Raw genomic sequence first — 23,428 nt, 5'->3', positions numbered from 1 at the left:
GTCATTTAGAGGCTTTCTACGAGCTGAACTTTTAGTCGTGTGTAACAGTTTAATGCTGTAAATCATGAACCTATATATTCAGATCATTTTATAACTTGGAATCCATATGTCTGTCCGTACCGGGCCCAGGTTGCCGAGTTGAAGCCAGGCCCCAGCCGGTAGGTGATGTTGAGTCCTCCCTGCCACTCTTCCGGGGCGTCCGGGCCGCCGATCGCACTGAAAAGTAAAGGATAACAATGATTTTAACATTTCTATTTCGTTGTTATTACCTAACCCCCTGGAAGTGAAGTACCATTTTAAGAATTATCTTTGTGTGTATGTTTGTTATATGCCGATTATATAATTTCTTCACAATTTTTCATATTATTTTTGTACAAGACCGCAGAGCAGTCAGTTGTATGTGTTTAAAAAAACTGCAGTACTTGAGGATGTGCCAGGCGTCGCTGTAGCCGATGGGATGTACGGGAATCCTCGCAAGGGCGTCCGTCTCGTTCTCTCTTATCCGGAACATGTAGTCTGCAGAGGACATAGTACAACTTAAACTTCTTATAAACGACAGTCTTTTATTTTGGAAAACTTAGAAAAAGCATAGTTTAATAATGCAAAGTTGTAAAGAAAACTTCTGTCAAAAGTTTTACAAAAATGTCGCAAATCTTAGATGGCCGTGAGAGCCGCCCTACCCTTGGCGGGGTACCCGGGTGTGAGCGGCTCGCCCGCCCCTGCGCTGTTGAGGATGTTTCCTCTCTGCACGCCCGTGCCCGGCAGGTACCAGCCGCGCGGGTACAGGTCTCTCTCCCCGTCGGGCCCCACCGTGTCCTCCGGGTCCGTGAACAGGATCAGCCCGGCGACACCGAACTGCTGCGCGTATTTAGCCTGGAGGGCAAATATCAGTACTTCTGCGTATACATGTAACGTCACATTCGTTCTGTTATATTAATTATTGGTTATCCAGTATCAGGATAAGTTCTTCGGCGCAAAATACCAATATAAATCCTTGTTGTATCACATTGGGCACCTGATATAATAGGTATTTAGAATCTAGACCAGAGTAAGTTCTTACTTAAGTTCTTGAATTGCTATCTCTCGGGGTCTTTGGGCTGCACGTCTGATTGAGCAAGATATCTGTTGAGCAAGCTACATTGTGCCAAGTATATTTACCTTATACCTCTTATCATGTGCATGACTCAACAAAAATTTGTCCAGAAGAAATGAAATGAAATGTAGTCATTCTCGTGAAGCCGATACCTGTTGTCTGTGCGATACCGGATAAGAAGCGCCCCCTACCTTTTCACCCCGGAATATCTTCCCGTAGCGCGCGATGGCGACCTTCCCTGTGACGTCAACGTTCAGCTCGTCCCTCAGCCGCTCGAAGTCTTCCACGCGTGCGTAGTTCACGTACACCACGTCTCCCTGGAATGTGTTTAGCGAAAATAAGGGCGTTTACGTTTGTAGCTTCATTGTAGTTTCTATAGTGGTGCAAACTGTGTCTTCGATTTTAATTTTTTTATCCAAGATTTTTGTTTGGTATCCAAGCAGTTGTGTGGATGGACATTTGTATCGTTGTCCTTTCACGTGCTTGAGCTGTGGCTCTCCTCAAGCACAGGACCCCCGGCTTTATAACTACATCCCACTCAAAGGACGTTTCCAACCGAAGCTTGGTACTCATGTTCATCTGAGTCTATTGAGCACTGACAAATAGTAGGAGTAAAATGTCTTTCCCCGAAGGGCACATCTTTGGGTTTTGCTAGAGAGTCGAACCCTGAACCTTTAGATTGCAAGTGTCTGCAAAGATTCGAAAAATCAATATTTCAATCAGCTGCAGTAGATCTCAACAACTAGTTTAAGGGTGACGTCAATAGCTCCAAGGCAAGGCTGTTTCCACGAAAATTAGTCTGTGACGTCTAGAAAAAAGAAACCACGTCCTGTTCTTCCATATAAGGGAAGGGGCGCTTGTTTCTTCAGACTAATCATGATATACTAGGCAATATTCATATATTTTACTGTCATAAACTGCACTGTCTTTCTCTGTTAGTACAGTCTACAGAACAAATGTATGAGCAAGCGCAGCCTGTCTGGACCCCTCTCCCCCCTCTCTCTGGCCCCGGCAGCGGCCAAACCGGCCGGCCGCCATCCCGACCCCCTCCTGTCCATCGTGGCGGTTCATGTGGGCGTGCTCGCCATGGAAGCAGCGCTCCAGGCAGGTGGCAGGAAGACCAAGGAACGTCTTCAGACGTATACGAAACAGCCGAGGCGGTAGTACTACAGATTCAGGAGCCCGGGCAAAGGGCTCGTTTTCAGCGGCAGCGAACTAAGCAGGAGGGGGAGTCACTCCAAGCGGACCAGACAACTTTACTCCAGGCGGAGCAGTCGACGTCACTCCAGGGGAAGGAGGAGGAGGCGAAGTCACACCAAGCAAGGGATAACGCCATCAGCCTTCATGCCGACACGTCCGCAGATCAAGCATTTCCGGGTAGAGCAAGCGGGCGCCGCCGTGCTCTCTGTAGCTTCCACCGCTCAAACCGCAGCCGCGTGGGCGTCGCCTCCGCTGTGGTAGTCACCCTGGTCGCCGTGGTGCTCGCCGTGGCGATGTTCATCAATAAGGAGGAAATATCGCAGCTGACCGTCGCTGTCGACGCCTTAAAACTCAATCTGAACAGTCAGCAGAACCTGTCTAACGTCTTGGAACAGCGTCTTAACAAATTATCTTTCCCCGAAGATACAAGCAAGTGGCGAATACGTCATGAAAATAGGACGGAGATGGGCATAGATGTAGGTTGTCCCGAAGAATATGTCAAGTGGCACGGAATCTGCTACAAGGCGTTCAGCGTGAAAAAGAACTTCTGGCAATCGGCTCTGATCTGTCGCAAAAAACGGCGGCACCCTCGCCATGCCCCGAGACGCCGGCACTAACGCCTTCCTCATCTCCTTGTGCAACTCCGTCAACAACGGCTCCTCCTTCTGGATCGGTCTGCACGATCAGCGCGGAGAAGGAAGCTTCGAGTGGCTCGACGGCACCGCGCTCGGTGACTACAACATGTGGGCTCCGGGAGAGCCGGACAACGAGTACGACATCGAAGATTGCGTAGTTTACAGCCCCATCTTCAGCAGCGTCACCAGGGAGCGGCAGCACCAGTGGTACGACACACCGTGCATCCGACGCGTGCACTTCCTATGCCAGGTTGTACCACGACAAGCATAGGCTACATGCCATACCATCATCGCATCTGTATCCGTATAATCCACAGAGTAAATTCATAAAGGAAGTTAACTATCACAAGTGACTCCAATTGACTCATTAAACAAAGGACTTACTAAACCGAGGACCGGTACCCACCTGCACAGTTCCCGGCGCGGAGTAGGCGTTGAACGGCTGCACGATGGAGGACAGCCACTGCTCCGTCTCCGCGTCTACCGCCTCCTCAAACACGGCCGTCCGGAACTGCTCGATGCCGTTTCTGTGGCAACAGGTGGTCATGAGGTCATGACATTTTGCTGAATTTGCGCAGTCAGCAGAGATATGTAGCTTCATGGACTTCTCAGCCTGCGCCTACGCATATTGATCTATCAGAGATTTGCAGTATGTAACTATTGTACTACAGATTCAGATAGCAGAGCCTTGTATGTAGCTGATTTTGCTGATTTTACACATCTAGGCCATCTAGCAGATGTATGTAGCTTTACTTACACATCTAGCAGAAGTACGCAGCTGTACTTACACATCTAGCAGAGGTACGCAGCTGTACTTACACATCTAGCAGAGCTATGTAGCTGGGGACTGTCCCTGTCCGGATAGGACAGCAGGATGTTGTAGTTCGTGAGGTAAGCGTCGTCCAAGCCCTGTTCCCGCCATTTCTGCACCACCCAATCAGCGTGCTCCTTGCTCTCGGGTGTGCCTGCTAGATGTGGTTTTGACGTCAGGTATCTAGGAGTGACGTATGGTTATGGATATGGATTGATACAGCCCACCAGTATCAAAGTATCAAAGAACGTACAGAATTCATTCATGTGTATAGTTGGTTAATGATAGCGACCATGGAAGGCTTCGGACAGAGATGAAAAATATTTATTCATTTACATCATTTTTTCAAATGTAAATACAGTCCTCTAGTGCTTGTTGTTTGAAAGCGAAAGCCACTACACCACAGCACCAATGGATCAATAAATAACTAAAATGGAGCCTTTTCAGTGAGAAGGTTCAATACACGATGCACATACTGACAGTGACAGTACAGGAAAATCATCAAGACTGGATGGCCTTCTGAAACATATCATTTTGGTCTTGTTACCTCCGTGCGTAAAGGTGTATTAAATGTTTTGTAGAAGTTGTGTAAAGCTATGGCAGTTCCTTGTCTTTTACTTCTGATATCGAAATAAAATCTGGTTTATCATGACGATAGCCATGCTGCATGTCTTCGTGTTGCACCTCTGCTATTTTTCTATCCTGTCAAGTGACAGTTATTTGGTTAAGGAGAGACAGACTTGGTCTTTGACATTGCCCGGCTTGAGTACGCGAAGTTGTCGGGATGACGTAATCTCGCCCCCAAGCAGATATAGGGTGACTAACTCGTTACGTTTTCCTAGCTGCCCTATCTTTGTAAAACTGGCTCTTCAAGGGTACAGAAAAGGACAGCTAGTAAAACGTATGTAGCCTCCCCATGGAGACTGGAGCCTGTAGTCTGACAGTAGCCTGGGTGTTGGCCGTGAGGTTAGGTCAATCCGAGGTTACGGGGGAGGGTGGTGAAATTTGGCTCTCAGCGTGAACAAGACCTGGCTGGTCTGCGGTAATTCAGGACGCAACGCCCATGTTTGATTAGTGATATGTACAGCGTCAACACAGCGTCAAAGTAACCCGAAAACAAGCCCAAATACCAGTACTCTGCTCAGAGATGATTACATCAAAGTGAGACGCATGATTCGTATATCAGAATTGATTATTACCTGTTTATAACCACCCAAGATAAAGTACGGCAGGCATAGTGCTAACTATGTGTATAACTACATATAGTTTTGTAGTTTGCTGGGGACTCACGTACGGGGTGAGAACTCTTGGAAAAACGCCAACACCTGCGCGACCTGTTTTGTTACACGGTGCGTACGTGTACCTATGTACGATCATGTCGATAACAACACGGTTTGGCCATGGTGAAAGATTGTGTTACGTAGGCATACTGTAGCAGGAAACATTTTAATAGCTTTGGAATCATTTTCGATATCACGTTATAGTTTTACGTTCGATAACAGCTTCCAGCCAATTATACAGAGTTTGTTCTTGCTCGTCTCGTACATGCACTGACAAGAAATCAATCATAAAGTTTCATACATTTCATCTATTTTATCTTTTAAGTGCAATTAGCTCTACACCCCTCCCTTTATTTCAGTATGTTACATTTCGTAAGCATGATACACAACCTACCGTAGATTTTCCTTGATGTTGTCAGCGTTGATCTCGTCCCTCAGCGCCTCGGCGACCCACGCGTCCCCCTCCGAGAGGAACTCTGCGAACTCTCCGGTGCCGGACGGGCCGGACGGGGCCGAGAAGTAGCCGATCAGCACGCCGACCGCAATCCCCAGCACCCCGACAACGACCGAGATGAGGATGACGCGGTTCCTTGACCAATTCCCCATGTTCCAGCTCTGCTCTGTCGTGTGGCGGTAAAACTTCCCTGTCGGTCAGAAGTACCCGACGGTCCTCGTGAACACAAGGATCCGATCAACTATCACAACTCTTCGGTTGTTCCTGACAGGGTTAGCTTTTCAACTTCCTTCTCGAGGCGTTTAGTGTGTGTTTGTCACCGTGTACACATTGTAACAGTGTCAATATAAAAGCCGTCAACATGAGAGATTGGACCGTTATGTTTGCACAGCGCGGTGTGGACGCCGGGCGAGGCTGCCGCACGTCGACGTTGCCGTGAAAAATGACGACAACTGTTGATGCGCCTGTAAGGACCAACACAGCAGGCTTTTATTCTTCCCCAAGGCGGAACTAAGCGAGACCTTGTGTGGCAGGGCAGACCACAGTGGCCCAATACAAACACTCGTGTGGTTTTGCGGCCGTTGTGTCACTACTACAGAGGAAGGAAAATATTATCACTGTTCTCACTGGGTCAGTCTACTGATCTTCCTCAGTAGTTTATGACGGAGTAACTGGGTGTGAGAACATTTACCTTTTGTATTGGAACAAAAGTTTTGCCTTAAAACATGTAACTTTTGCCTTAAAACATGTAACTTTCACAACTTTCATGATGATCACTATTCATTAAATCTCCTGAAGAAATCTGCTTGGAGACTTAACATATAGTTGTTCTTGTCACCGGGAACGCCCTTCTATCACCAATGTTAGCCGTCGACTGCCAGCTGTTATTTGTACCAGATGGCTCCAGACGTTAGCCAGGCTGGGCGCTTGTCACAGAGGTCGAGGTCGCGATCACTGTTGGTCATTGATTTATTACCAATGATTGCTTATTGATTTATTGACTTATTACCCTTCTTTGTGCCTGTTTACTGCCCTTAGTACCGGGCACTGTTCGTTGTAATTAATGCTCTCGTGAAAGTTGCTATGTAGTATGAAATCTAAGGTATTTGAAGAGGTGGAGATTTGCTAGCCTTGAATCCTGCCGTGTTAGGTGCGAGCCTCTCCGTAGCCTGGATGCCAGACTATGTCAAGGGCCAAGGTGAAGGACCTACGTACACAGCCCAGCTCCTCGGATCCAATGCCAATATGCCAGCAAGGAAATTTCTACCAGTCCCCTGGTCCCTTGAGTTAGACCTCGGGGTCTGTGCCAACTACATACATACCAAATTTTCTTCTTCATTGAGGTACAAATCAGCTAATGATAGCTAAAAGGTAACATTTGATGACAAGGACATTTGTATCATCACAGGGAAGACTCGGGTGGTTACTTCAGCCTCACGTAAAACACGTAACTTGTTAATACTGTCCCCTAGCGGATTCGTGACAATCTACAGTCTTGTCGAGCATCAGACACACGCACAACGTATTGAGTAGACGTATTGAGTCCGGGACTCGCGAGGAAATGGAGGAATTAGGATACAAAGCATAAACACAAAGCATCTTCCTCGCTTCCTGAGACACTATGGCTTCGTAACCTATTTTCACCAATATGGTAACATGAGCTCATGCAAGGATGTACAATGTAATGGAGCTCTACTATGTTCACTTCAAACTGTGGTCCATATCACAAAGGAAGATATAATCGCACACACTCGAGCTCGTATACAGTAGCTCCATAGTTGGTTGTAAATCCTCCTGAAACGGTACTAGTCGTTGTAAAACCTGTAGAAGCATGTGTGACGTAGCGTGGAGTCGCTCAAGTACTAGTACTTCGTCTTTATTGTGCACACAAAGACACACTGGGAAACCCCTTTCCGCTGTGGATAATTCTATCATTGCTTCAAGTCACTAAATCTTACATTACGGCTTTACAGGCTGATAAGTGTGTTTATATTTGCGTTTTTATCCAAACACAAGCCGTCGAGATGCCCTTAGTACCACCAGTGTGCTGTCTCTTGGAGTGGGGGGTTGCTACGGTTCACTCTGAATATACAAATAAACAGTCTTTGGAATTGTTTTCAATCGGTTCTGATGTATTGGTTTGTGATCAATGAAGGCTACCTCCATTGACTGATTGATTAATAGGTCGATGGAATCTTCCGTGAAAAGCGCAGTAGCTTATTAAAAATTTAACGCCCGGTAGCTAGGTCACCGGGGAAAATGATAACAAAAGGATCGAGCAGTGATTCTGCCGAGCGCCAGGTAACGTCACGAAACGTCAGGAATCAGCGATATCTCCAACACACGAAGACATTTCTGTGCCCCGTTTGGTGTAAGCTAGTCGCTGGTATACACAATGTCCGCGTCGCAGGCTGCCTCAACACCGGAGCGTCACGAGAGACGTCGTCAGGATGATGTCGAAGGCAGCCCGACGAAGGTTCCCTACAGCCTCGGCGACAGTCACGGAGAGGCGATACTGAATCTGATCGACGATCTCGTCGGGATCGAACCCGAACATGCCGTCGCGTACGTCGGTAACTACCGCGGGAGCTTCGCGCCCCTTCTGGAGTCCAAGTTCGCGTTACGGAAGCGGGTGAAACGCGTGCATCTCGGAGCGCAGACCGGCGCCATCCCGTTAAAAAGATCCCTGCCCGCCAGCGCCGTGTACCCGAACACGCAGAACGACTTCACCATCGTGGCGGGCGCCATTCCCGTCAAGTCGTCGGGAAACTTCCTGAGCGACGCGGGGAAGGCGGTGCCGTACGACAGGGTGGTGTTTTATGACGCCCTCGGCTGTGTGGAGAACACGGGGAGCATGTTCGACCACGTCGGCAACATGCTGGCAGAAGATGGGAAAATTGTCATTATTCATCGGCCAGTAGGTGAGCGGTGTACTATATGGGATTGATAACTAAATCAAGTCTGTAATGTTGCAATTGGTATAATAATAAAGAATTGAAATTGAAATAGAAAGATTTTGTGCAGAATATACCATGGCTAGACTCCGTGGTTTGCGCTTTGCAACCAACAAAACTGCACTCCAAAGACTGACCAAGCCCTCTGATGACAGAAGATCTTGGGTATTGCCAGTCTTTTTTTCATTTTTTTTGCCAATATCTCTAATTTCATGTTCACGTGTGTACTCCAGGACTGTGCTCGCTGCCCCTCCCGGCCGCTGGGTACAAACTCCTGCAGGAGACCAGCGTGTCGTCCAACAAGCTGACCACAGAACTGCGCGCCAACGGGTTCGTCAAGGTCACGTGCGAGGTCCGTACTGTTCCCGTCAGGATTGAGAAACACAGGTCAGTGTCCTTAAGAAAATGAAATAAAATGAAATAAAGTGAAATAAAGTGAAATAAAATAAAACAAAATAAAATAAGATGAAATAAGATGAAATAAGATGAAATAAGATGAAATAAGATGAAATAAGATAAAATAAGATAAAATAAGATAAAATAAGATAAAATAAAATAAGATAAAATAAGATAAAATAAGATAAAATAAGATAAAATAAGATAAAATAAGATAAAATAAAATAAAATAATCATAGTTTTGATGGTTTATCTGTGGCAAAAACTTATTTTTTTGTTACAATTATTTCGTTTCTCCACTCTAGTTTCTGTACACTAGATGTTCCCGTTTAGAACATGTAACAGGGTGAGGAATCTGTTTTTCTCCAGGTACCTCGCGATGATGAGAGAAGGCTTCCCCCCTCCCATGGACCGGGTGAAAGGCGGAGAGCTGGCGAGGGGAGTCCGGGAACTGGACACCAGGATCAAGGAAGACCTGCTGGAGTTTAGGGACAGGGTGGTCGTCATCAGCGCATGCGCAGGCAGGCCCTCGCTTTGGAAGAAGTTTGACCACAGGGTGAACTATAACCCGGGCCCGACTGAACTGTTTGGGCATTTTTAGAATTTACCTTGTGGACAGTCTTTAAGTTTTTTTTATTGAAACATATAATGACAAGACGCGGTGGCGACACACTCAAGTTACACTTATATTCATGTCGCCACTGTTTAACTCCCTGTAGTAAAACGGAGCATCCCACACTACTGTCGCATGGCGAGCTTATTTGTCTACGCAGGCCCCTACAACTCAATTGTACGCACAACAACTCTGCTACCTTCTACAAAAATGCAATCAGAGACGGCAGACTTCACCCCTTTATCCTCACTGTTTTAGGACCCTTCTAGTCTTACAGACAAATATTGTATACGTAGCGCTGAGGATATTTGACAATACTCAGTGTGTTTATTAGAAATATCGCTGAAAAACACACAGACACAAAATAGCAAAACCGTCCATTTTCCACTATACAGTTGAATTCTTCTCTCCTTCTTAGTTACTAGGTTTATAGTATACAGTAAAACACGAGGACACCCTTGACACAATATGTGGCTTGCAAAGGTGTTTATTCTGATGATTCTGACGATCTTGCATGTCGGTTTTCCGGTGCCTGTACCCTTGCTTTGCACCGCTGCTGCCCGACCTAGTTGAGAGGCATGACCGCCTCGTGACTGACCGTGGCGGAGCAGACGGCCAGCATGCCGTGACAGCGGCAGTGCGCACCGTCCACTTCCACAGTCTGGCCGGCGGGAATGATCTGGTCTCCCGCCTGGCAGTTCTCACCTACGGAAGGAATTAACAGGACACCAAAGCATTTAGAAAATGAATTTCATCAAAAAATATGACTCTATATACATCTCTGGCAATATGATGTTAAAATTTCAAGCAGGTATTTCAATTTTATAGTATGTGTATACATAATATATTTATCTGTCTAAACTGAGTACATGTGAAGCTGGTGTGTTACGCCGAAGGGAGGTTATACCGGCTATGCTGATACAGATGTATAAACACATGTGCACGTTCTCACCGTTAGGACAGGTCATGTAGGGGCAGCACTGTGTCGGGTCGTTCACGTACACGGCGTCAACACACGCCGGCTGCATGAAGGCGCAGCTACGGGGGGACTTCACAACCGCACAGATTACCTGTGCAACATTCTTCGATCGACATTTGTAAACTATAGCTGATTATAGACTTCCTTTTCAGCTGTTGGGTAGAGGACATCGAACAGGTGGGTCAAAGGTTGGCCATCGCGGTGCATTGTGGGGAGAAGTACAAAGCAGTGGGTGAGGGACCAAAAAATAGGTGTCAGCCCCAAATTTTTATGTTTCTTCCCCATATGTTGGGCTGGTAGAGCCGTAATTTGCTCCAGACAAACGGTAAACGTAGTTGGCTCGGCAGCTTGCAGTAGGGAGGGCCATTTCCCCAAGATTAGCTATTTTTTTCCAGCCTAATCGCGCGTCGGGAGCAGACGGAATTCGCGGAAGAAGAAGCCAACATGATTCCGTGCCAGGTGGTTGTACTGGTGCTGATATTGTCGGCAGGACCGGCGGTTCACGGACAGGGCGGTACGGAAACTACGCCCGCCCCACAGCCACCCCAGCCTGTAGCAGGCTGTGACCGGGTTCTGAACTCGAAGGCTCGGCGAGACAAGTGTGGGGTGTGTGGCGGTGATAACTCCTCCTGCAAGACTGTAGCCGGAACATTCAACCTCATCCAGTATGGTAAGTACCGCAAGCTGATACTGAAACACCCACAACTTCTCCACCTGTTGCCTCAAGTCGGAATTACAGGTGCAGCATACGACAGTCTTACTGCTAACAATGTGTCAGAAGAAGTTTTACAGAAAACTGAAAACATAAAACATTTACGAATTTTGGCCGAGGGAAAGCTTTGTATAGGTGTTGGAATCCTGCCTCATTGCCTGCATGCAGCCAACATGTCCATCAGAACTACATAAAGAGAAGGACACACAGAACTGTATGGAAAACACATGGAAAATCTTATTAGTCTTGGCTTCACAGCATGTTCCAAGATCACAAAAGGTCAACTAACTGAATTTCTCAGTCTATTCTTTGAAAAGGTGACCTATTTTTGGCTGATATATAATTAGACATTGGGAACAAGAAAAAAATTATTGTGCCTTTACAATGTATTACATGTTTCAAAGATTTTATTCATGATAATTGAAATAATATTCCCCTCCATCACCCATGAACAGTTCTGACAATCACGTTTAATAGGCTCATTGATTTGTACCTACAGTAATCTCTGTAACTACTTATAGATCTGTTATAGATCTGGGGTGCTCCTTGTAAGGGCAATGCATGCTTAAGTTACTGAAAAGGTAATAACTCACTCATTCGCTGTCCGGTTTATCGTCTGTTGTTCCCCATCTTCCAAGGGTTAGACATGCTTGCACTGCAATACTGAGATAAAGAATATCAAAATGGGACATGTTACTCAAAGACAATGAAGTCCCTAATTCTCAAAATCTTTGGATAGGACTGTTGTTGTGAGCTGATTGTCATCGAGATATGTCCATCTATAGAAGTCCTTCCTAGTTGAATATAGAAATAAATGTTGTGTTTCCTATTACAGTCCAGAAAAAATTAGGGTCGGTAGGTAGGGATTCCCTTTTTTTTATTAGTCAAAGCCGGGACAATGAACGTATGATCTGTTTGTACTACACAGAAAATTGGGCAGTATAAAACAGATCGTAAAATTCTTCAACAAAAGAGTTTGTATATACAGCACCGTTCGCGTTATAGTTAACCGGGTACCCCGTTACTAACGAGTTAGATTTTCGTTAGTATTTGGTTAGATTTTCGTCAGTATTTGGTTAGATTTTCGTCAGAAGATCGTTAGAAAATCGTCAGAAATTATTTCTAACGCGTTACCGATAGGGTCGGATTTCATGTTTGTCTTGCGCGCCGACAAGACAATAGCAATTTGCCACCTCCTGGGGCGTCCGCTAATGTGTTGCGATGTTGCCCCTTTAAAAATACTAGTAACAGTACCAGAGGCAAGTGGACATGTGATTCGTATCCATGTGTCGACTGTGCTATCTTTTAATGCTATTCTATCGTTATTTCTAGCGGAAAATTACGTTGTGTAATACAATGTATGTCAACAAAGTGTAGCAGTGGGCAGACGACGTCTTGTACATTTTGTACCAGCGGCGGCCTACCGCTCTCACAGGACGTCATGGGACGTGACGAAACAAGAAATATCTGCCGTAGAAGAAATGTAAATCGGTAACTCATGCCTTAAATTCACGGCGGTTTTTGGCACAAAAGAAAAATTATTATAATTTTTGTAAGGCGCGCGGCTTACTACTAGTAGTACTAGCGGCTTTAATACTCACGGTAAAATGTACCGTCACTCCCGGCGCAAGGACTCGGTTCGCCAGCTGAGGACTTTCCACAACCATGATGATATCATACTTAAATAAAGGAATATATAATAGATCTATCATGTTGAAATGATAATTGTAATATATGGTTATATTTAATAGCGGTAGTTTTGTTTCTTATTTTGAGGGGAGAAACACGGGGGAAACTGTCAAAAATCGAGGGAACGCAAACTGAGATCGGCTCACTTCCGGGTGCATAACGCCAAAATTTCTCGACGATTGTATAAAAATGACCACTCATTTGCCGCCTACGGTAGCGTGTACATGGTAGTGCTATCATATCGTGCCAAGTCAGCGTCAAACGTCAGAAAATCCCCGTAAAAATATAGTTGCAAAACAAATTTCCCGCGCACTCAGGGCCGGCCGCCGGCATGTGAAGCAGCATGCTCATTATAATATGCAAGTAGCCACGGTCTGATTGGTTCACCTTAGATGACCTGCGCTCTGATTGGCTGGAACGAAGCCCGTTGCATGCTGGGCCGGGCGCCCTTCCCCGCGCGAAATGCAGAGAGCTGGATCTCGAGAGAGCCACATTTACGCTGGTTTCTACCTTATTTCTACGACTAATTAGCAACATCCTATTGACGAAATGCGTACTCAAAAGAAATTTCGGGAAAAAATATATGTACATGTGGATTTGTGGTGCCTTTGGCGTAATTTTGTTGGTCACATACAACGTAATGTAACACGGAAGTGCACGGAGTCGGAGTCGCGGCACGGCTTTCCGTCCCGCTCTAAACAAAACTCCAAGGACATAACAAAACTCCCCAAAACTGGTCAATAATTAGCCATAAAAATGTTTGTGGGCACGTGTAAATATGCTGCCTTTTTTCGAGTGTTATAGGATTATTTTCCGCGATGTTTTTGCACATCCCTAACGTTACCTCACGCCCGCCGCCTATTATGTACGGCGGACCGGGGCATTTATAACTTCACTCGGATCATCTAGGATTGCATATTCGGTGGTAAAATAAGTAAACAAACAGAGAAAAACAGCAAAATAAAGTAGACAAACTATAGAAACGCTTGCCTGGGCAACAGTGACAAAAAAAAATGCCGATCTAATTGATGCGCCGGTGATCGTTAAAACGTTTTAAAGCCCGGGCTCTCTCGCTCTGCCGCGAAACCGACTGCTAGCAGCTCGAAATTTTTGGTCGGCCCAAAAAAGGCTAGGGTCGGGTTTTTTTTTCATAGGGTCGGTCGGGTAACCGGAAACACAACATTTTTTTCCTAGTGTCCTTGATTGCCCTGAAAATAGATGCAGCTGTGCAGTTCCAATCACCAGGTGTTTTTCCGATGTCACTCATAGCTTAGAGCTGTGGGTGGACACGTCCTCTACCCAACAGCTGAGAGGAAGTCTATAATCAGCTATAGTTTACAAATGTCGATCGAAGAATGACCAGCTCTTGTTCTTTGTCAGGATTCGGTAAACTGTCTGAATTGGGTTTGTACATTTGGTCCATTGTGATAGACAAAGAAACGTGTTCTGACTAAATATTTTTCCCTGAAAGTGTAACAACTCTCAGCTGATTTAATGTGTTACTATGGTTACCTGTCAGCTATGTGTCGTCCTTCTGGAAATCTTGGAGAACAAGCTAGTTGGCAAGTAGGCCACAACCTCTTGTCTAAGAAGTCCCAAAGCTGAAATTCGTGTATAGGTGGTGTAGATATCCCATTCATGTATGTCTCTTGTTTGTTCTTCTACCCTGTTAGCCCTCACAAATATCATCTTTATGCATCTATGCAGACTTCAAAAGATCAAGTGGCAAAAAATTTTTGTCAATAGTTTTTCCTGAGATTCCTACAAATCTTAGCTGGTTTGACAGGTCACAATCTTTACTTGTCTGCAACTTTCTTCGATCTTCAAGGGCCGTCCTTATCAAAGTCTGACAGCTTACACATACAAGTCTTCAAGGCCAAGTTATTAACATTACAAAATGATGTAGATTGTCTCTATCCTATGTTGGGGAACATGAAGACACAAGGTCAAGACCTTGTGCCACCCAAAATGGAGAGGGAGGATTGATGAAGGTGGTGGAAGAACTGCAGACGTTTCCTTCCTCCCTCAGATTTGGGTAGAAGGCAGATCTGTATCAGTTGTGCCACTGATGTTTCCTATAACTGCAAAGGACATCTGAAGTATGGAATTAGCCAGCCACCCAGCTAGAAGCCAAACTTGCGGTTTCAGGTCCCCGCTAGAAGTCATGGGTTACTGTTATTGGTGTTAACTTACATGTATCTTTCAGGTTACCTTTACCCACCAATTCCCTTGTCATTGTAATTTTCATCAATGTAAAAATCATCTTAATGTACAATGAATGTACTGGTCTTATCAAGAAGAAATTAAAAATGGATCCAGGATTTTGAAAATCAAAAATTAAGAGCCAAATATTGATAGTCTCCTCTGGGTTGGTCTTATACCTCAAGTTATATAGAATACACCGTGTAGTATTCTGGATGTATTTATGTATATGCTAAAACCATCCAACTGAATCCATGTTGTGAATATGTTTGTCTCCCAGGTTACAATGATGTTGTCACCATCCCTCGTGGGGCCACAAACATTGACATCAGGCAGCACGGCTACTACGGACGTGTGGATGATGACAACTATCTCGGTAGGTCTTGGTGTGACTACTGAGGACTTTTACCAGCATCCAACTTTAATGACAATTAAGATGGCTCATATTTATTTGTTTATTGGTTTCATTGTTTGGGGCACCTTTTTTTTTACAATCATTGCCATAAACCAAATGTTGCGTGGCTAAACTGCCAAGATAAAGCAATCTTAACCTTCTTCCTCCTACCTAACTCCATAACCAATGGAAATTTGGCACCACACACGCATCTGGTTAATACAGCGTCTTATCTTCCTACCTCAGCCCTGAGAAGAAGTAATGGCGAGTACATCCTGAACGGGAACTTTGTCGTCAGCATGTTTAAGAGGGAGATCAGGGTGGCAGGACCTGCAGTGCTGGAGTACTCTGGCTCTGACAATGCCATCGAACGTGTCAACGGGACCAAACGCATTGACGAGGATATTGTAGTCATGGTAAGGCAGCCTATTAACAATATATGATAATTATATGTAATGATAAAATAAACTGACACAACAAAAGTATAGGACCTTTGCAATGTCTTCTACAGATGTAGATGGTTATCATCTGTTTTGTCTTTGCCAGGTTCTGTCTGTAGGGAAGCTGTACCGTCCAGACATCCGCTACTCCTACAGTTTCCCTGTGGAGAAGCCACAGTTCAGGTGGGATCCCAACGGGCCATGGGGGGAGTGCAGCAAGGTCTGCCAAGGTGAGCTTCTCCTTTGTCTTGTGGGAGTAGTGGAGTTGAAGGTGTCTTGTTGTAACTTGAACCTCCCGCAAAAGGTAGCCTGGATGCCAGACTGTTAACAGAGTCTATGGAGGCCAGCTCCTGGGCTCTAGGGCTCCTGAAAGAAGTTTACCGCAGATTCAAAACATTTACAAGGTTGGCAAGATTTGCCTAACTACACTACATTTTGTTTGATTTTCCTTATATGGGAATATAGGGTTTTGTCTAACAGTACAACATGTCCACAAGGTGAAGGATCTACATATGCCTAACCATGTGGTTTGAACCCAGCCACTTAGGCCAGAATTTTTTAATACCATGGCATTTTTTTGTCTTCCAGGCCAGAAGAAGAAGAAGGTGCAGTGTATCCGGGAAGACGATGGCCATGTGGTCTCTGACCAACGTTGCCACCACCTGAGCAAACCTGGCACCATCACCTCCACCTGTAACATGGACTGTGAGATCATGTGAGCTGCTCTCCTCTTTCCTTTTTGTAGTTCTATTTTACTTATAACATTTAGGGTGTAGTGCCTGAACAACACTAAGAGAGAAATAAGGAAAATTGATAGCTTTGATTGCAACCAAAAGCTATGATATTTATGCATTTATTGTAAACAACGTAATGTTTACAATACTATGCTCCTCCCATAGGTGGGTGATAGCCCATACCAGTGAGTGCTCAGTGCGATGTGGAACTGGAACTGTCACCAGAGTTATCCAGTGTGTTAAGAACCCCCTGAGCAGTCAGCCGATCGTCGTGGATGACAAGTATTGTGAGGATCAGCGACCCTCGGATGTTGAGAGGTGTTCTGGGGAATGTCTGCCTACTCACTGGGAGTTCACACAGTGGTCTGAGGTAAATTTTTTATTCAACCCTAATCTTTGGATAAGTGGTGGGATCTTTAGTGTGCCCAAGGTGGAGCACCATGTCTTGTAACTGCAGGTCCTATTACAATGCTTGTGGTCTCTTATTTAGGAAACTTGAAGTAGTTTTTTGGTCTACTTTTTCTTTTAATTTGCTCTCATCTTGCGTTGTGTGAATGAGTTTGCAGAGGGTGTCATCAATAGAATTTAGTGCTTAGGGGGGGTCGGTCTAAATATCCATCCTTTCAGCACAAAATGAAAGTACATGTACGATGTGTCACCAGTGCACCCGGACCTGTGGCGGAGGCAGCCGGTTCCGCGATGCCAGCTGCCTGGACAGCAGTGGGAGCCCGGTCTCTCACGACGAGTGTGATGCCAGCAACCGGATAGTCGACCAGATCTGCAACGATCATGCCTGCCCGCAGTGGGTAGTCAACGACTGGACTGGGGTGAGTTTCCCTTACTGTAACTGCCATCAACACATCTTAAACAAGTTTAGCTAACTGAACTTAGTGTCTGCCCACTTAGTGTCTGACACTAAGTAGGCAAACACTAAGTAGAGTACATATATGTCTAATGTACAAGGAAAGTCCCTGTTTAAAACAACTGTACGAAGAAAAGCAGAAAAGTTGTCCTAGAGACGACATTTTTTTTCTTCAGAATTACTATTAGTACCAATTACCATCAGCTGGTCATCTGTGTACCACTGGCAGACAAGATCACATGTATGAATAATTTTGCCTTCTCTCCTGTAGTGTTCGGTCACATGTGGGGATGGTGTTCGTCATCGCCAGGCGTTCTGCCACAACGGCGTGCAGGAGGTGGACGTGAGCGACTGCGAGTTGGACTCCAGGCCTGAGATGAAGCAGCCATGTAACCTGGGGGAGTGTCTCACCTGGCACTATGGCAACTGGGGACAGGTCAGTTAGCCGGGCAAAATCCTGGATAGAACATGATATATGTCGTAATTATTATCATGTTAATATGTAATACGAAAGCATAGTTGCGAATGAATTGCCTTAATAGTCAGACGTTTCACATATCAGTGTCTGAGAATGTGAAGACAAGTGTAACCCATATAAATGAGTATCTGAATTGATGCATTGTATGTTAGATAATTATTAACGTTAGACCTCAAATGTCTCTTTCTCCCCCCACTCCAGTGTACTGTGACATGCGGCCGTGGGTACCGTCTGCGAGCTGTGGTCTGCAGGACTCCCAAAGGGGAGGAACTTGAGGACAGTGAGTGTGATGCTGCTGCGAGGCATGTCGACATCGAGGACTGTGAGTTTGCTCCGTGCCTGGAAATTCTGCCCACCACACCTCCTCCACCCGTCTGGGTCAGAACAGAGTGGAGAACTGGCTCATGGACTGAGGTAAGGGACTTTGACTTTCAAATTGCAACAGCATAATACATGTTGGAACACCAGGTAGCAGACTGGTTTTGGATACAGATGAGTTTCACCTGCCTGTATTATCAGCCAGCTGCTAGCAGGAGGTCCACCTGGGTCTTGATGCTATCAGCACCCATGGGAAGTACTCCTGTTGGCAACAGCTGGAAATAGGAAAGTACTCCCTCCCTCCAACCCTCACAGCTGTGAAATCCACAGGGTCTTACCCTAACACAGGTCTGAAGTCTTACTCCTGATATTTTACGAGGAAACAATGCAGCTTTTTTGTTTCTGGGGATTATTGTGGTTTTTAATATTTTTCTAATAACAAATCAATCTTTTCTGCATTTACATACTTATTCTTGCATTGTGAGAGATGTTACATGTAAATATATATTTAGATCTGTTTCTGGCATCAGTTACTGTTAAAATGAAATAAAATGAAATAAAATGAAATAAAATGAAATAAAATGAAATAAAATGAAATAAAATAAGATAACAATAGTTTTGTTTGTTTATCTGTGGCAAACAACTTATTTTTTGTTAAAATTATTTCGTTTCTCCACTCTAGTTTCTGTACATCAGATGTTTAGAACATGAACAGATGTGAGAATCCTGTTTTTCTTTCACCAGGTACCTCGCGATGATGAGAGAAGGCTTCCCCCCTCCGATGGACCGGGTGAAAGGCGGAGAGCTGACGAGGGGAGTCCGGGAACTGGACACCAGGATCAAGGAAGACCTGCTGGAGTTTAGGGACAGGGTAGTCGTCATCAGCGCGTGCGCAGGCCGCCCCTCGCTTTGGAAGAAGTTTGACCATAGAGTGAACTATAACCCGGGCCCTACTGAACTGTTTGGGCATTTTTAGAGATTACCTTGTAGAAAGTTTAACTCCCGGTAGTAAAACGGGGCATCCCGCACTACTGGCGCATGGTGAGGTTTTTTAGGCGCAGGCCCCTATAAGTCAAATTCTAGGCAACAACTCTGCTACCTTCTACAAAATGGCAATCAGAGACGGCAGACTTCACCCCTTTATCCTCACTGCTTTACGACCCTTCTAGTCTTACAGACAAATATTTTTAGCACTGAGGATGTATGACAATACTCAGTGTGTTTATTAGAAATATCGCTGAAAAACACACGCAGAAACAAATCTAAAATAGCTAAACCGTTCTTTTTCCACTATACAGTTCAATTCTTCTCTCCTTCTTAGTTATGAGGTTTATTGTATACAGTGAAAGACGAGGACACCTTTGACACAATATGTGGCTCGCAAAGGTGTTTATTCTGATGATTCTGACGATTCAACAGCTGACTTCTTTTGCATGTCGGTTTTCCGGTGCCTCTATTCTTGCTTTGCACCGCTGCTGCCCGAACTAGTTGAGAGGCATGACCGCCTCGTGACTGACCGTGGCGGAGCAGACGGCCAGCATGCCGTGACAGCGGCAATGCGCACCGTCCACTTCCACAGTCTGGCCGGCGGGAATGATCTGGTCTCCCGCCTGGCAGTTCTCACCTGTACGGAAGGAAACAGGACACTAAAGCATTTACAAAATGAATTTCATGAAAAAATATGATTCTGTACATCTCTGGCAATATGATTTTAAAATGTCAAGCAGGTATTTCAATTTTCACCTCCATAAAATTGACATAATAATACTTTTATACATGTAATTATGTAATCTATGGCAGGTGGAACATTAACAGATACAATTATGCAAATGATGACCTAATTTGCATAATTATTGTGAAAATTCCGTGGTTCCTTATGATGATGGGAATTTTGCGACATGTGTAAGTTACTTTAAAGTTAACATCACTATGTATATATCATGTTAATGTAGAGGTCATTTGCATAATGTATGAGGGCATGTTGAAATTAATTGTTCACAAGGAGAGGAATGTCACACGCCAAATATTGTAGTTTGAATCTAGGAAACCCTAAAGTAAACTAGATTATGACCTTATTTCCATAGCCAATGAGACAAATAAAAAACATTAATTTTTACAAAAACTCATATATTTCATGGAGGTATGAGATCTCCGAATTCTTGTTGTATTGTGTGTATACATAGTACATTTATCTATCTAAACTGAGTACATGTATAAACATATGTGCATGTTCTCACCGTTAGGACAGGTCATGTAGGGGCAGCACTGTGTCGGGTCGTTCACGTACACGGCGTCAACACACGCCGGCTGCATGAAGGCGCAGCTACGGGGGGACTTCACAACCGCACAGATCACCTGTGCAACATATATAGTTATAACTTACGGCTAAACCATCTGTTGAAAGTCAAGTGGTTGACCTTATAGTTGGCTTATAATTTAGGAATAGACTCTGACTCTCTTGATCATGTCTGGGTATCAAACTGGGTTTGAGATAATCATTTTGGGGTGTCAACGTGCGGTTTTAGCGAAAATAATCTTGATTGTTTAGTAATAAGGATGCGGTCAAATTCATCATAGCCCGTCCAATGCTTTTGATGGCGTGGAATTTCCGTGCAGACTGTGACTGAACTAATCGCCGCCAGGATGTAAGACAGCTTTCCGTAATCAACAAGGCAGCTGAGTTTTGCTAAATATATGTCCTCAGTTTGCCGAATCGGCACTGCAAATACTTACGTTACCGGGGCTGGCGCAGAAGCAGCCGAACGTGCAGGGATCGTCGTCCGGTACAGACGCGCCGATCGGGTAGGAGACCCCGTCCTGCACGCACGACGCCTGGTCAGGCTTCACCTCCTCAAACTGTCGGGACGGTCTGTCTGCGTGGACCGCACAGGCAGACAGCAAAACTACGCAAAGAACAGAGACTGGGGACGCCATGGTACGTCGTGTAGGGGCGATGTGGGGTTGGATAGAATGTGTGAGCAGGTCGACGTGTACGGGAGTTGTGCGCCGGGAAAGGTGTGGGAAGCGCCATGTGGTTGAATCTACTATCCTACCGGATATTTGCTTGCGACGTTACGTACGTAAAAAAATCGAGGTTGGCATGCATGGTATACTATAAATATCATACCACACCCCCTCCCACACACAACTTCTTGAGGTTTCAATCTTTGACTAAATATTTTTTTCAAAAAGTAGAATATCTAATTGCTACAAGGAGGAGGAATCTAGAGAAGCGCAGAGGCAAATGAGTTATTTTTGCTTCATTATTTTGTGTGCTATTTATGTTATGCTTTGTATTGACATGTACAATCGGTTAATTATTTGTTTGACTAACTTCAAACTTTTGTTGTTGGGTTAGTTAACAAGAAATAAATAAAAATCGAGGGGAAGGGCATGTGGTAGTGGTCGGTAGCTAAAGCTAAAGATAACCTGTCCAGTGCATTTGTTGTGTGCCTTTTCTTCTCAGAGCTAAGAGACTTCATATTATAAAATCATAACAGGATGAATTGATTGAAGTGATGAAGGACGAGAGAGCAATTCAATTTGCAGTTTCACGTAACGACTTATGGGCAATAAAATACCTAGATTGCTATTCCTGTGATATCTAAATGTAAAGACTCTAAACTAGGGCACGGGAGATGCATGAAGAGATTGGGTCATTGATGCAATAAGTGTGTATTTTGTTGTTTCACGCGGTAGTAACAGCTTTTATCTGCCTTCGCGTTTTCATAATACGGTGGTGGTAGTGGGGGGAGCCACGGTGGTGGTGCATGTTGTCATACCGGCCGCGCTCGGACAGTAGCAGTTCATACCATCCCCGACATCTACCCACTGGCCCACCGGGATGGTCGAACCAAAACCATAACAGTTCGGACCTGTAGGAAAGAAAAGCGGGATTTATAAGACGCCGTCGCTGTATAAATCGTTGTTTAAAAGACTTTGGTTGAATAAAAAGACTTTTGGTTGGATGTATTGTAGCCAATATACTTTTCTTTCACCATTGCGTAACATGTGAACGGGCACAATGTCTAGCTGTTGGGGAAAAAGTAGGGCAGCAACGGATGGGACGAGGTCGTTGTAAATGGCATCACCAGACGTTATTATGGCTCTACAGCCCAGCCAACATGGCGGCTGCTGCTTTTTTTTTTACATCTACCTACATGTATGTGTTCTCACCGTTAGGACAGGTCCAAGTGGGGCAGCACATGGGCCCAAGGGGGTACTCAAGCACGTAATCAACGCAATTCGGTGCCGGTCCGCAGACGATAAATGGATAGTTCCAGCCGGACTTCACGTTCAACTCGTTCCACTTCACCCACACGCAGCTCAGCTGTTCAGCATTAAGATGGGATCACGAGAAAACAACAACAGTAAAATCACAGCCTGTAGCTGTTGTATACAGTTATATGTTCCATTGGAAGTAAAGTTGTTACTGATTGCTACTGCGGGCACAGTAAAAAGTGACGAAAGGAGGGTCCGATCTGCTGTGAAATGCTAACAAGACTGGAAAGTGTAGCTAATTCTGGACAAATAATACCAATTTTTTATGTGAAGTTTAAATACGAAAGCAATCTATTGTCTAAATCTAAAATATCATTCAAAGGTCTTAACCCCCGTATAAAAGTCACATTAAGTAAGCTGCGCAAAAGGAAACAAATTTCTTCGAAACAGCGGACAGGACATAGAAATTTGGAACAAAACCATTCTTTTCAGTTTAGCATATAGTTTACCCATGAGGCCCATTAATATACTAGTAGTGCAGTGGACGGACACGGAGTCTTGTTATAAAAAGCTAAAGAAGAGGAAAGACATCGCAAATTTATTGTACCTTTAAAGATCACTTGAAAGTTATTGTGCCTTTCCTAACCACTTACTTGGCCGTGGCCGAGACAGGTGCAGGTTTCTGTAGGGCAGGGATGGTCGTTCGGTATTTCGCCGACCGGGTACAACACTCCGTCCACCACGCACCCCTCCGGCTCCTCCACTTCAAATTGTCGGGCCAGTTTCGCTGCGTGGGCCGCACAGGTGGACAGAAGAACAACGCACAGGACAGCGGGTAGGGACGCCATGGCAGGACGCGTGTCGGACAGTTAGGCGTATGACAAGATGTGTGAGCGGGGATACTTTATAAGGAAGGACTGTGGGAAGCGCCATATGGTTCAGAGCACAATTCTATAGATATCA

The 23,428-nt window shown here is 45.0% G+C and overlaps 5 protein-coding genes and 1 pseudogene across 5 annotated transcripts; 3 read left to right on the top strand and 3 right to left on the bottom strand.

Moving 5' to 3' along the window:
* LOC109477428 overlaps positions 1 to 5,821 on the bottom strand; it is a 9,948-nt pseudogene extending 4,127 nt beyond the window's left edge.
* On the top strand, positions 2,834 to 3,300 carry LOC109477427 (collectin-11-like). Its single transcript, XM_019778693.1, has one exon. The coding sequence runs from the start codon at positions 2,888 to 2,890 to the stop codon at positions 3,197 to 3,199; it is 312 nt and encodes a 103-aa protein (XP_019634252.1). The 5' UTR covers positions 2,834 to 2,887; the 3' UTR covers positions 3,200 to 3,300.
* A 2,047-nt stretch (positions 5,822 to 7,868) lies between the features above and the next one.
* Positions 7,869 to 9,424, top strand: LOC109477205. The gene is made up of 3 exons (XM_019778271.1): positions 7,869 to 8,394; positions 8,661 to 8,814; positions 9,193 to 9,424. The coding sequence occupies exons 1-3, from the start codon at positions 7,869 to 7,871 to the stop codon at positions 9,422 to 9,424; spliced, it is 912 nt and encodes a 303-aa protein (XP_019633830.1).
* A 1,162-nt stretch (positions 9,425 to 10,586) lies between these two features.
* On the top strand, positions 10,587 to 19,220 carry LOC109476941 (A disintegrin and metalloproteinase with thrombospondin motifs 9-like). The gene is made up of 11 exons (XM_019777959.1): positions 10,587 to 11,085; positions 15,299 to 15,394; positions 15,659 to 15,828; positions 15,959 to 16,082; positions 16,441 to 16,567; positions 16,752 to 16,956; positions 17,249 to 17,413; positions 17,720 to 17,884; positions 18,128 to 18,340; positions 18,520 to 18,575; positions 18,989 to 19,220. The coding sequence occupies exons 1-11, from the start codon at positions 10,860 to 10,862 to the stop codon at positions 19,218 to 19,220; spliced, it is 1,779 nt and encodes a 592-aa protein (XP_019633518.1). The 5' UTR covers positions 10,587 to 10,859.
* Positions 19,221 to 19,618: 398 nt separating this feature from the next.
* LOC109477456 (von Willebrand factor C domain-containing protein 2-like) lies at positions 19,619 to 21,258 on the bottom strand. The gene is made up of 3 exons (XM_019778741.1): positions 20,978 to 21,258; positions 20,482 to 20,599; positions 19,619 to 19,868 (listed from the first exon to the last, which is right to left on the bottom strand). The coding sequence occupies exons 1-3, from the start codon at positions 21,176 to 21,178 to the stop codon at positions 19,729 to 19,731; spliced, it is 459 nt and encodes a 152-aa protein (XP_019634300.1). The 5' UTR covers positions 21,179 to 21,258; the 3' UTR covers positions 19,619 to 19,728.
* A 371-nt stretch (positions 21,259 to 21,629) lies between these two features.
* LOC109477017 lies at positions 21,630 to 23,381 on the bottom strand. Its single transcript, XM_019778033.1, has 3 exons — positions 23,119 to 23,381; positions 22,421 to 22,574; positions 21,630 to 22,119 (listed from the first exon to the last, which is right to left on the bottom strand). The coding sequence occupies exons 1-3, from the start codon at positions 23,311 to 23,313 to the stop codon at positions 21,971 to 21,973; spliced, it is 498 nt and encodes a 165-aa protein (XP_019633592.1). The 5' UTR covers positions 23,314 to 23,381; the 3' UTR covers positions 21,630 to 21,970.
* Between the last annotated feature and the right edge of the window lie 47 nt (positions 23,382 to 23,428).

The sequence above is a fragment of the Branchiostoma belcheri genome, unplaced genomic scaffold (assembly GCF_001625305.1).
Source record: "Branchiostoma belcheri isolate BF01 breed outbred unplaced genomic scaffold, Haploidv18h27 scaffold4, whole genome shotgun sequence".
Lineage (NCBI taxonomy): Eukaryota > Metazoa > Chordata > Leptocardii > Amphioxiformes > Branchiostomatidae > Branchiostoma > Branchiostoma belcheri.
Note: the sequence above shows the minus strand (reverse complement) of the source record. Positions and strands in the feature narration are given on the sequence as shown.

Coding starts and splice junctions, on each gene's coding strand:
- LOC109477427 (XM_019778693.1), top strand. CDS start 2,888: ATGCCCCGAGACGCCGGCACTAACGCCTTCCTCATCTCCTTGTGCAAC.
- LOC109477205 (XM_019778271.1), top strand. CDS start 7,869: ATGTCCGCGTCGCAGGCTGCCTCAACACCGGAGCGTCACGAGAGACGT. Junction 8,395..8,660: donor CATTATTCATCGGCCAGTAG/GTGAGCGGTGTA, acceptor TGTGTACTCCAG/GACTGTGCTCGCTGCCCCTC. Junction 8,815..9,192: donor GTCAGGATTGAGAAACACAG/GTCAGTGTCCTT, acceptor GTTTTTCTCCAG/GTACCTCGCGATGATGAGAG.
- LOC109476941 (XM_019777959.1), top strand. CDS start 10,860: ATGATTCCGTGCCAGGTGGTTGTACTGGTGCTGATATTGTCGGCAGGA. Junction 15,395..15,658: donor GGATGATGACAACTATCTCG/GTAGGTCTTGGT, acceptor TTCCTACCTCAG/CCCTGAGAAGAAGTAATGGC. Junction 18,341..18,519: donor GAACTGGCTCATGGACTGAG/GTAAGGGACTTT, acceptor TGTTGGCAACAG/CTGGAAATAGGAAAGTACTC.
- LOC109477456 (XM_019778741.1), bottom strand. CDS start 21,178: ATGGCGTCCCCAGTCTCTGTTCTTTGCGTAGTTTTGCTGTCTGCCTGT. Junction 20,600..20,977: donor TCTGCGCCAGCCCCGGTAAC/GTAAGTATTTGC, acceptor TATGTTGCACAG/GTGATCTGTGCGGTTGTGAA. Junction 19,869..20,481: donor CTACATGACCTGTCCTAACG/GTGAGAACATGC, acceptor CCTTCCGTACAG/GTGAGAACTGCCAGGCGGGA.
- LOC109477017 (XM_019778033.1), bottom strand. CDS start 23,313: ATGGCGTCCCTACCCGCTGTCCTGTGCGTTGTTCTTCTGTCCACCTGT. Junction 22,575..23,118: donor CCTGTCTCGGCCACGGCCAA/GTAAGTGGTTAG, acceptor AATGCTGAACAG/CTGAGCTGCGTGTGGGTGAA. Junction 22,120..22,420: donor CACTTGGACCTGTCCTAACG/GTGAGAACACAT, acceptor TCTTTCCTACAG/GTCCGAACTGTTATGGTTTT.